General features: G+C 46.6%; 1 protein-coding gene across 2 annotated transcripts in view; it reads left to right on the forward strand.

Moving 5' to 3' along the window:
* Nucleotides 1-9,382, forward strand: part of LOC119376177 (afadin-like) — a 64,072-nt gene extending 54,690 nt beyond the window's left edge. The window contains exons 19-24 of one of the 2 annotated variants that reach the window (XM_037646106.2): nt 610-740; nt 1,115-1,178; nt 2,649-2,852; nt 3,609-3,698; nt 4,972-5,466; nt 7,926-9,382. In XM_037646106.2, coding sequence (XP_037502034.1) covers nt 610-740; nt 1,115-1,178; nt 2,649-2,852; nt 3,609-3,698; nt 4,972-5,466; nt 7,926-8,267 — 1,326 coding nt within the window. In that variant the 3' untranslated portion in view covers nt 8,268-9,382. The remainder of the gene's footprint in view (nt 1-609; nt 741-1,114; nt 1,179-2,648; nt 2,853-3,608; nt 3,699-4,971; nt 5,467-7,925) is intronic. The other variant, XM_037646107.2, reaches the window with a different exon arrangement.
* The last annotated feature ends 3,374 nt before the right edge of the window (nt 9,383-12,756 follow it).

The raw sequence follows: 12,756 nt of genomic DNA on the forward strand, positions 1-12,756 counted from the left end.
ATAATTGATGTCCATGGCGATGCTGCGTTTGAGCTTCACTTTTGTTCCGAATTATTCTTTTTTCATTTTCGAGCCTCGGCAGTGGCCCGAAAGTCGCCAAATTATCCGATTTGCGGTCAAGTCTGTCCAAAATAACGAGCGCCCAGTCTCATAGAGTGATGCGTATATTTACAGGGACCAGATGACGTGTCCGAATTAACCGATTTTTCGTGTTAACGAGAGTCGAATTAACAAGCTTTTACTGTATACTCCAGTGTAACGTAGACGCACGCACACGCTTGGCACAGCGACGCTACGCTAACAAGCACGCAGCACTCTATAGTCCGACGCGCGATGCGACCGATGCATCTGGCGTCCATCAGCGCGCCCCGGCTGCAGCCGGCGTGAAATTCGACATGCTGCATTCCGTGCCGGTGACGTTACCCAGACTGCACTGCGTCTGCGTCTCCTCGTGAAGAAGGGATGCCGAGTGCGTAGACCAGCGAGGCGTGCGCTGTGTGACGTCACTGCTCCTCGCGCATATGCAGCACGGCTCTCAGACTGCCACGCGAAACTGCTCCACTTCGGCCAGTGTAGCTAACGCTACAAAAATGCTTGGGCAATTCTCAGGTACGGCGACGAGAGGAGCGGGACCTCCACCAGCCATTGATCACGAAACCGCCGATGAAACAGCACCCACAGCAAGGTGTCAGGTCACCACCACCTCCGGAGACCAGCAATGGGCATCACCCAAATAACAGGCAAGTTTCCCTTGGGGAGTGGAATCAAGTCCGTCTTGTAGTCCGTCAGTCTCTTGTTGCCAAGATATGGCATAAAGACTCGTAGAACAACTGCCTTGTATAAATGTACAATCAGTGGGTTATGTCACATACTTCTTTGTATCTTATAAAAGTGAATGTTTCTGTTACATCGGCTTTTTAATGAGTGGGTGTTCACATCAGTGAAGTGATGGACTGCGTAGCATTTGTTGTGTATGCTTTGATAGAACAGCCATTCGTTCAAGTGACCCAACATCTGAAAACTCTATTGCTTCCTCAGTCTTAAACTCTAATGTGGCAAAATTATTGCTTGGCTGTGACTTCCAATTTTAAGACAACGAACACTGAATGTGCAGGATACCCCGAGATCCTGCTCAGGTGGCCAGTCCCTCACCATGGGAACGAGAGGAAAAGGAAATGGTGAGTTCTTTCCTGTCCACAAACATGGAGGGCAAGCTAAGGCAGTGCAGATGGGCTATGAATTCCATTAACTGTGCTGTGTGTGCAAACTTTGGTCACTGTGTTAATGTTAAAAACCATAGAGTAGGCACTTCATTGCACTTCATTCAGTCTTTATTTTCCTTTTTGCAATTATGAACAAACGATTTTGGATGCTTTACGGAAGTTGTAAATAATTGATTTGTTCTCGTAGGATTGTGTAGATTCCTGCTGGCTCTTAATTGTCAATTTTGTCATCTGTTTTAATTGGAGAGTTCCAGTTGTGTCGTGACATCACACAGAAAAGCTGCTTGCAGTGCAGTAAACCTTTATGTGTAGAAAAACTCGGCAGGCGCAAGGCAAGTGATTAATTGTATTACCATGCAACTAATGCAGCAACTCGGCAGGGTCGAGATACCATCAGCTGTAGGTGTGTGTGTGCTTCATGCACACACCTTGTTTAGCACTTGTGTAGTAGAGGTGTGGAATTACTCTGTATGAATGCACCCTCAACTCTGCTCTTGAAAATTAGGATTTTCGTTTTTGCCTTTGTAATGGTTGCACTCCCAACTTTAGTTCCGTGCAGTTTCGCGATATAATGGTTGTATCTAGCAGATAAGAATTTACAGTACCTCTAGGTAGTAGCCACCTTTTCCCTGGGATTGCAGGACACGGTGAATAGAGTAACTGCAATAACATTCAGCATGTTCTAATTGTGTGCTTGCCACCAGTGTTCCTTTGTTACAAACGTGTTGTCAGCTACTCGGTGATCGAAACCGCTGCCCCGCATTGGTAGTGCTGTGCCCCTTTTATGGTGCCTTGTGTGTTCAGTCTGTGCTACACTGTACCTCTAGTGACAGTAATAGAGTTTAAGTGTGCTTGCTCTAAACGTGTGTGCGGGAGTAGAATATTCTAGTAATAAGGTCAAATCCATTATCTTGCCAACTTCTACTGACCTGGAAAGCTGCTACTGCCTTTTTGATTGGCCCAAATTGCCACCATTGTGTAATTAAAACGTGCTCTCGATTTTAATCTCTCGGCTAGAACCACTGAGCCTTACGATAGCGCTTTCCTTTTTCTAATTTGAAGGCAGCATGATGATGCTCACTCTTCTGCCGGTCTTCGGTATTGCTGTGTGCAGTGAACCTTGGCACCATAGCACGCACAAACTCGGACACCCTCAAGCCTTTTTGCACATTTTCACTAAGATATTAGACCAGTGCATTAGATCACGGCACCACTGTGTCACTCTGCACTTGGTACAGTGTGGAGTCAGTTGGTCTGGAGAATTTTGCCACAAATTGGGAGGACCACTTAGCATAAGTGTCAGTTGTGACCTTTGCTGATAGAGCCTGGAATGATCCACTTGTGCTGATGTGATGCACATGGGAGTGCCTAGAACACTGAGCTGGAGGATTGCTGAATGCTGAACGTTCAAACTTGTGTTTACAGCGGCGCCTCCAGCGACTGGAAGAAATGCGCCAGATGCGAGACGAGGAGTTGCAAGAGCTAGAGTCACTACCAAATCGGACGAGCCGGCAGGAGGAACGTCTCAGGACCCTGAGGCTGGAACGCGAGTTTGAGCGGCGGGCACAGGAACTTGCTGGGGACGATGACGACGAAGAACAGGTGCTAGAGCCGGCATCGAGCAGTCGTGTAATTGGGTCTCCTCACTTTGGCTGCACTGGCTGCATCAAGTGCAGTGCTGGGAGTGCTCTTGGTGCACTGTACACATTGCTCTATTGCTCCTGCGTGCGATGCTTCGGCTGGCCATTTCAAGTCACTCCAGCCGCGCCGCTCCAAACTATTGTTTTATGATGCTGTATTGCAGGGAACAGAATGGTCTGGCAGTGATCATCAGGCACATTAGAAACCACTTATTCTTATAATGAAGCTTCATTTGCTGCCCTGCAATACCTTTGTAGCTCTGCTAGGGTTCTCTGGGGTGACTAGTTGAGGATGCAGTTGCAGGAGTATCAGGTGTTGTCTTATTTTCAAGATATTTAAACTAAAATCTCTCCTATAGGATACTACAGATTTGGAAAAATTTGTGTGCACCAAGATGTCACTTTTGGTAGTCCATAACTTGCATTTCATGCACCTCAATGCAGCATCTCTATTATGGCAGTAGCTGTAGCTTATTAAAAGCCAAACCTTTCTTTGCTGTTGTTGTTGCTGCAGCCATTGTGTGTTCAAGTAGAGATGACTCTTTGTGTCAGCTTGCTTGCTGTGTCTATGTGCACTTGTTAACATTCTGCTTTCTGGCATACCACGCATGCTGCTTTGGGAAGCACTGGATTGGCACGTCCAGCTTCTGGGGAAGTAGGTGTCCCTTGTTCCTTGCACATGTGTTCCTGGAAGGCCACACAGTGGGACACCTCGTGACCGGCTTTCTTTTCCTCCCGCTTTCAGGACTTGTCATCTGAGGTGCCACCTATGAAGGAACGCCCCTCCCAGCATCCTTGGGAGCCAGTTCATGCAATTACTCCTCGTCATCTGGAGGTGAGTTCTTGAGAGAGAGAGAGAGCATGGACGAGGGGGCAAGCCCAAGGCTTCTGCAGTTTGCTACCCTGTTCTATAGAATAGAGGAATAAGAGTGAACAAGCACTGCAAACAGTGCATCCATATATGGCAGTGCTTGGCACAACTTCAGTCAGCCTCAACCAATTTTTTCGATGATGAGCTTGCTTTTTTGCCATTGAGAAACATCATAATCATCAGGATCTTCATGTTCAGAAGTTGTTAACAATCCACGGAGTTAAATTGTGTTCATAAAAAGAGAAATGCATTTAATGTTACAATGCTGTCAAAGGTATTTTGCTGAAAACACTATTAAGTTGAAAAATAGATTACTGCTCCGTTTGATTTGCCTGGACCGCCTAAATCAGTTCACGACGTGCTGCACCCAGCTGTTGCATTGGTGCAGCAGTGGTGTCCCCTGAACCACGTCATTCATTGCAAAAGGTGCAGGAAAGATGAAGCGCTGATTCACGATTTTCCTGCACCCTCTCTGCTGACAGTGCCAGCTTGGTGTAGGCGTGTGTGTACACTAGCAGCACAGCAGACTATGTAGCATATAGGCATAGCCACCCTTTCAACGTCACTTACGTGCATCTGCTGTTTCTAAGCAACATGGGGTGTGTTTGCACCTCAGAAACTGACCATTTGTGCAGTTTGTGACATCTCAATCCTACGTAGACGGCGCACATTAAGCGGACAAAAGCAAAGCCTGCACCATGTCCGCACCTCTCCATTTGTTTCTAGTGTTGCATTCTACCTGCACCACTGAACTAGGCATGCACAATTTCTGGACTTCTGCACCACTTTGAACCGGTTCAGAGTGGTGCACGCTAATTGAACGGACCTTACAGCTTTAGCAGGCATGCAAGTGGGATCAAGGTGGTGCACAAGTTAAATGAGCTTGGCATTGGCTAATGTTCATCGGCCTCATTGTGAAGCACAGGGTCAATTAGATGCTGCAACTCTTGATTGCAGTGTCTACCAGCTCACTTGGTTTGCTTAGAGTCTGAATTGAATAGTCGTTCTTTCTACTCCATAGTCTTAAAAAATCTTGTGAAGAGCGCCTGTCTCATGTGTTGGCTACACTCACAGAGAATCTAGAAATGACTGCTGGATAGTTGCTTTCGTGGCACGGAATTGTGATGGATGTGTAGTAAGATCTGAATGCACATATAAGGAGCATGCCATCATGTGTAGCCTTGGTGCACACCTTGGCCTTAGTGGTCAGTCTCTCAGTCGATGCATTTTCTTTCAGGAACAAGAGGATCGTCTGCGGCAGCTGCGACTGGAGGAGAGTGGTAAGCAGCAGGAGCTGGCTGCTCAACGTATGGCTGAAGAGCAACTGCTGCGTGAGGCGCAGCGCCGACAGCAACAGCAGCTGCAACATCAGCAGCAGCAGCAACAATTGCAGCAACAGCAACAATTGCAGAAACAGCAACAATTGCAGCAACAACAACAATTGCAGCAACAGCAACAATTGCAGCAACAGCAACAATTGCAGCAACAGCGACAATTGCAGCAGCAGCAACAGTTGCAGCAGCAACAACAGCAGCAGCAGCAACATCAGCAACAGCAATATCAAGACCAGCAACAGCACCACCACCAGCTACAGCAGCATCAGCATCAGCAGGAAGAGCAACAGCCTCAGGATGACCAGCCACCACCGCTGCCAGCATGCCCACCGCCACCACCAGACCGCAGACCTCCACCCTCCAAGAAGGTGTCCTTTACGGAAGCACCCCCTGTTGAGGCAAGTGTACTAGTGACAAATTCCTATGGTTGTTGCACAGTAAGGTAAACATAGCACGACATGCTCCCTTGCTAGCCTTTCTAGCATAGCTTGTTCAGATAATGTCTCGCCAACACTGGCATGGAAGTTAAAATGTAGAGCAAGTTAGAATGGATGGCTGACATGTGTCGGCATCGCACTCAATCTTGCAACAGTGCAAAGGTTGAGCCGCTGTGGTAGCTTATTGAGTGGCTGTGGTGCTGCATTGATAAGCACAAAAGTGTAGGTTTGATTCCTGTCCATGGCAGCTACATTTCAATGGGGCCAAAATGCAAGAACACTACTTCGATTTAGGTGCATGTTGAGAGAACCACAGGTAGTCAGAATTAGCCTGGAGTCTTCCGTGGGACTCCGCATAATGCTATCTTGGTTTTGGCATATCATACAACGAAATATTTAGTATGTAAGTTGACTACACAATGATTGCAAAAGCATAGCACTTGCACCTTCAGGCACCAGGTTACGTACCCTATACTACAGTAGAATGTCGGTGATACGAATCTCAAGGGAGAGTGAGAGTATTCATGTCACCCAAAATTTCGTATCACCAAAAAACTAGTGAAATTTGCTTCAGACCACGATATATGTACAAAACATCTATTTCCATAGAAAGTACTCGTGTATGTCTTTCTGAGGGGACACGCGAACGGAACACTAAGGGCTGCCGCGAACGTGCACAGTATTTACTTGAGGCCAGCTGAAAACCAAGTGCCGAAGTCTACTCCACCATAGTCTAGTAGAACTCGCTGTCGGGCTAGTTGGTACATGTCTGAATTAATAAGGAATAAACAGTTGTAAGTGAGCGCCCGTCCTGTCTTGTTTCTTCTTCTGTGTGAATGTGATTTTGGCGCGAAGTTGACTATTTAATTCCACCATAGTCATAAGCGAATGACAGGAATGCCAAAACACTTCACGCCTTTTTACGACTTTATTGCATTTATCTACCGCTGCGTGAGCCACGTACCTTCAGAGCTGCGCAGTCACTATTGATGATCACGTCGATAGTGACTGCGGTTTTGTGCGAAGCGGTTGCGATAAATGGTAGTTCCATACTCAATCCATGTGCACTGGCTGCTCACGTGCCTTCAGAACTGCATCATTGCTATCTATATCACAACCACCGCACTTTTGTCCGCAGCAGTTGTGGCAAGCAGCATCAGTTTGACTCGGTGAGCATTGGATGCATGTGTACTTTAGGATTTTCATCGTTCCCGTACATGATCGTGCTGAAAGTGACTGTGGGTTCGTCCACAGCGATTGTGGCAAACGATAAGCACAGCTTTGATTCTGTGTGAGCTGGCTGCGTGTACTTTCAGAGCTTCTGAAGCACACTGCTGTCAGCCGTCGCTCCTCAGTTTCGGTACCTAACTTCGTATCGCCCGTAGCAACACGGAAAAGTGTTCGGAACATCCAAATTTTGGCCCATTGGACACAGCAGAATTCGGCCGGGGAATTTTACGAATTCATATCAGCCGGGTTCGTATTGCCAAGAATGCTACTGTATTCGCCCGCTCCACTTAAAGCGAATTAGCGAGGCCATGGCCCCAATGGCAGCGGCCATACCGAGTGGGGGGTGACCCCTCTCTGTCTCTCTGTCGCCACCGCCAGCGTGCACGAAGGAGCAAAGGGAGAAAAAAAGCTGCACAGTGCAGGGGCTTTGGCCCTGACGCGGGAAACCTGATAAATCCAGGGCAGAGTGGCGCAGAGCAGGCGAGCACGGCTAAATATAGTGTGCAAAGAAACGCACAGATGTACTGCTACGTGCAGCATGCGTTGTGCTAGTTCAACGTCACTCAACCACAAGTCACACTATTGGCGTTTTGCGGCACTGCCCAATCTACGCGCTAATTTCTTTGTGTTGGTGGCCAGCGGTCGCGTAGTTCAGAGTTCAGTCACTTCAGTGCCCACTGCACACCCATCTAGATCCATTCTGGACTGTTGCAAACTGCGTAGACACCTGTTTTTGTAGTGATTTGTTATGCATGCCCCACATATGGCCTACTTTGCACATTGCCAACTGCTTTGCGCATGCTGGCTTTTCCTGTGTGAGTGCCAGTGAGCCTAACAATTATTACCAGATTTTGAGCAATCTCTATGCGGCTGCGCATAGAATCGCCAGTGAAGAAGTGGAAGGCAACTTCAACTCATTTGCATTGGTTTCATGCCATTCCTGTTGTCGTCCCTGTTGTCGTCCCAGCTGCAGATGGCAAGGATGGCAAGAAGGCAAGGTGTGCAAATGCATACACGAGAAGAGATCAAGACAATGCAGATGCTGTTGTCTTAATGTGACTGTGTATCCACGCCTCACCTTCTTTTATAAGGAATCCAAACTAGCTCAGCTTCCTGTTGTTATAAGCCAACCAGCCCAGCTCGGAGCCCTTGTCCTTCATCAGTCGTTCGCTGTGTTAATGCAATTGCAGGTGTGCCCCCAGGACGATGAAGAGGAGGATTCTGGCTACACCTTGCAGGATATTGATGCAGTGCTGAATGCTCCACCAGGTGGTTACCTGGTGGCATCCACGCCAGGCGTCATTGGTGCACAGGAGGTATATCGTGACCCTCGACAGAGAATCGAACGTCAGCGAGCCCTGCAGCAGCCAAGTCGGCCACCCGGACCCGAGAAGCTCACCTTCCGCGAGAAGATGCGCATGTTTGCTCGTGAGACGGGTGAGGAGCACACGCCACGAGACAAGATGAAGATATCTCGCGCACAGCGGGAGATTGAGACCAGCCTCAACGGTGTGCCTACGCCCAACCGTTGAGACTTGCACCAAAACGATCAAGCAAAATCAAATGCCACTGTAATGCAAATTGAAGGACTAAATGGTGGACCATTTCTCTGCTGCTTTAGACTGAAGCAAACTGTGTGTTTTGAATTGCAGAAAATATGGTTTCTGCCATTGTTTGGACTTTTGTGCAGCTTGAGTAGGTTGTTACTGTTCTGCCCTTCCAGCCGTGTTGTTACGACGTCCTTTCCTACTGATCAACTTGAACCATAATACGTGAGGGACAACATACAGGGCAGCTGTTATAAATAACAATGTAATGAACTGCAGCTAAACGCTGCTTCAGGAGGAAATGTGGCTGTTTTTATGCACTTCTAATGAACTCGTCTAGTTTAGCAACTTGTTATTCATCCTTATGGCTGATGACATTTTCTTTTTACGACTCATTCTATAGCATTCTAAGAAAGTTGTCATTACCATTTAGCTCAAAGTTTGGTACTCATTAGTGGCAAGCTATGTTGTGTCACTAGCCATGAGGATGCCTTTAGTCAATGGCCTAGTTGGCCTACTACAGGCTGTTTTTAATTATACTCTCGCTCTTTGAATGCAGATTTACTCAAGCTAAACGTGCAACATCCATTATTTCTATACTTGCCGAGACATTAAGGGTTATTACTGAAGCGTGGTTGTGTGAGGAGTACTCAGTTTTCCAATGCAGATGTTAAATACATTTGTTGTATGACCAATTTTAAATTGCAAGAACATTTTTACTGATGAGAGAAATATATGTCTACCTATATATATATATATATATATTTGCATTTGCTCGCACCTCCAGACATGCGCAAGAGAGTCACAATGGCCATAGGGCCAGCTTTTCACTCAGCTTCTCAATGGTGCTTTACAACACGCTTCATTTTGCCTCTTCATTCACCGGAGTGCCTCTCCTCTTTTATCATCGTGCAGCTAACTGAGAGCAGCTAACACACACATACTGAGTGTACAGCCACTGTCACACAGTGACACTACTCCGGGTTGGAGTGCAAAGCATTGTGCACAAAAGCTGTTGTGTCATATGATGTGCTATTTTACCAGAGTGCCTGTTTTTTTATTACTGTGCATTGACTAAATAAAGAGCTACCTGAAAGTTGCATCACGTGTTTTCTTGGGCGTGGAAACAGTACGCCTGAACATCCTGGGACGCTGGCAAGGCCATGGTTGGTCTTTGTGGCAGGCAGGTGCTTGCATGTCTTCACTTCTACTAATTTCATCATTTTTTGTTCTTTTTTGTAAAGCAGTACGTGCGAGCTTGGAAGCTGGTTTATAAGAGACGGTTTTGTTTCTTTTTGGGGAATTCAGTTCTAGCAATTGCACAAGTGAGCGTACATTTCTTGGCACGTTCAGATGCAGAACTGACCCTTGGCCATTGGAGATAGCTGTTTGTGTAGCCATCTCGGAGGACTCTGCATTTCCAGTATGCTGGTATGGCTTTATTATGTCCACCACTTCCGCTTTCTCAGTTTTGTTACCACTGTGGTATGTTGCTGGTTTGTGGTCTCCAACTCCTTTTGATGTAGAAGCTGGCTCACTTTGATCCTGTTGCTTGGCACATCTTTGATGAAAGAAATTGACCATTGAGTGTACGTGCGGGCTACCATTTGGCAGTTTTATTGGAGGCGGTGTTTTTGGACGGTCTATGGGTGTAGCTTTTCCATTATTCTGGAAGGGCAAAGGCACATCTTCCCCGACAGCTGATGGTCGCACGTTGTCACTTTTGGTGATGTCGGCATTCGCCACACCATTGCCCTGCCCCATACCCGCTACATTGGAAAGCTGTTTTGGGGATGCTGGTTCATCACTGCCTCGTTGCTGGGCTTTTCCTTCCAGGAGTTGAACGAGTGAAGTGACATTATTTTTTGGTAAGTCTATCTGCAGAGCTTTCTGGGCTTTATTGCTGATGACAGCACCTGTATGTTGTTCGCTTGAGCCTTCAGTAGGTGCAGGTAAAATATCTGTACAGTCTGTTGCCACACTTTTGGTTTGTTTTAACCTGCCTTCTGTCTGGGTACCTTGGTCTGCAACTCTAGGTGGCGGCTTGTTTAGATTAACAGGTGGTGTGGTTTTCGACCCGGTTGACCAAGAAAAGAAATCACTCTTGATACCCATTTGCTCATTAGACCTGCAAATTTTCTTAGAATTAAAATTTTTGTCATTTTGCTCATTTTCATCTACAGGTGGCAGCTCCTCAGAGTCCATGTTTCTAGTGCCATAGTTTTCAATGGCTGTGGTCATATCGTCGTGTAACTTTGGTTTTCTAGAGATGGAATTCGGACTCGAGCTTATTGCTTTAGAAAATGTGGAATCATCAGTGCTGCTTGTTTCAAGGAGATGTGTCATTTTGGCACAAGCCTCCATGATTTTGTGGACTGCATCCAGCAGCGATTTCTTTTTATGTGGTACCTTATGACTGTGTGGTATCTGCGGCTCTATCTTTCGAGCGTTAATTACTACGGCTGGTCCAAAACCTTCAATTCTCGCAGAAACAATGTGTGGCCACTTGCCACTCGGCATGTCCTGCGAGTCTTGAGTGTTAATTTGCTGTGGCCCTGGCACTGAATTCTGCCCTGCGACTTTGAGGCCTTTCCTTTTCTCTGAAGACCTCGTGGGTGGCTTTGTAACATATGCCGCCTGGTCATCTCTTGGAGACCCTGATTGTTTCTTAGTTTCTTTTGTGGAGTCTTTTTGTTGGTTGTCTTTGTCGTCAATCGGTGCTTCTGCAACCTTGTTCCCAGCAGTTATTTTCGATTCTGTGTCTTCCTTTGGTTCTTCCTGGCTTCTGTTTGCAGTTAGATGGTGTTTTTTTGGCTTCGTATGTTTTTTCTTGTCTGCAGAGTCGTCCACCATAGTGCTGTCACTAGGAGTCTTGTGTTCCCTTCTTGACCTGTGGGCGTCGTTTTGTGAAGGCTGATCGTCACTTGTGTTCTGAGGCGATCCTGGTGCTATTTGTGATGCCGGCTTGTCAACTAACCCTGCAATTCCTTGAAGATCTGCAGGGTGCTTTTTATTATTTTGTTCAAATTTAAGTTGTGGTCTGTTTGTTGGCTCTCGTGAGGGAATGTAGCTCGACACCTCGTCAGATCGTGGTGCTAATCTAGAATACTGCTTGTTGCTTGTATTGTTTGGTGTGGGTGCATCTGATTGAGCCTTCTGTGATGACAATTTGTTAGGCAACCTGATGTTTTCTTTAAGGTTTCTAGGGAGCTTTCCACTTCTTGGCTCATGTATTGGTTGCGGTCTATCTGAAGGAATGTTTCTCGGTGCATCATCAGATTTGTCTGCTGTCCTTGATGGCCGTTTGTTGCTTGTTTTCTTTGGTGCCAGAGCATTTGACGGAGCTCGTTGTGATGACTTGTTACGTAAACTTGTCCTTCCTTGAACATTTACAGGATGCTTTTCACTACTTGGATCAGACATTTTTTGCATTCTGCTTCTTGGCCTATGTCCTATGCTTGCTGGTTCCTGATCGGAGCTGGCTGTTGTCCCTGAAGGCTGCTTCTTGCTTGTCTTTGGTGCACATACCTTTTGTTTTACGCTTTGTGATAAATTTTTGGGTGGCTCTGTTTTTTGGTGAAGACCTACAGGGTGTTTCTTTCTTGGCTCATGTTTGGGTTGTCTGTCTGTCAGCTTATGTGATTTGTTTTGTGATTTGGTAGTTCTGGTAGTCGCCTTTAACGGTTGCTTCTCGCTAGTGTTCTCTGGTGCAAGTAATTTTGGTGAGACTGTTTGCGTAGGTGGCTTGCTAGATAATTGAGTCTTTTTTTGAAGTCCTGCATTGTTCATTGCACCCGTCTTGAATTTGGGTTGCGGTTCATCCATGTGCCCATAAGGGGAAATGCTTGGCACTTCACAAAAGCTAGCACCAGTCTCTGGAGGCTGCTCATCAATTGTGGTCTGTGGTGCAGGTACTTTCAGTGAACTTGTTTGTGCTGACAAGTTATCAGGTATGCCTGACTTTCCTGGAAGGCCCACAGTGTTCTCTTTTCTTGCTTCAGATTTGGGTTGTGGTTTATTCTGTGAAGGGGCATTGCTTTGTCCTGCAGTGGAGCAAGTAGCAGTGCCTAAAGGTTGCTTGTTGCTTGTGTTTTGCATTTCGGGGATGCTCAACGGAGCTGCTCCTGATGACGGTTTATTAGGTAGCACAGTCTTTTCCTCGAAGCTTGCAGCATGCTTCATACGTTGCCCAGAATGCGGTTTCAGTGATTCTGTTGACCTCTTTGGCTGACTCTCCCGATTCTTTTTGTGTCTGTCCTGTTTGCTTGCCTCTCTGGGCAACTCCGATGGCCGCTGCAACTCGGTACTGTTTTTTTCAGAAGCTTTAGGCTTTGGTTTCTCAGCTGGGCCTGCTAATACACCTTTGGCAATAGTGTTTCTTTGTTTAGTGCTTGCTGTCTGTTCATGATGTGCATGAGATCCATGTCTAGCCTTCATGTTGTCATTTAGGTGTGTTTGACTTAGCTTTGGTTTT

Source organism: Rhipicephalus sanguineus, unplaced genomic scaffold, assembly GCF_013339695.2.
Source record: "Rhipicephalus sanguineus isolate Rsan-2018 unplaced genomic scaffold, BIME_Rsan_1.4 Seq1108, whole genome shotgun sequence".
Classification (NCBI taxonomy): domain Eukaryota; kingdom Metazoa; phylum Arthropoda; class Arachnida; order Ixodida; family Ixodidae; genus Rhipicephalus; species Rhipicephalus sanguineus.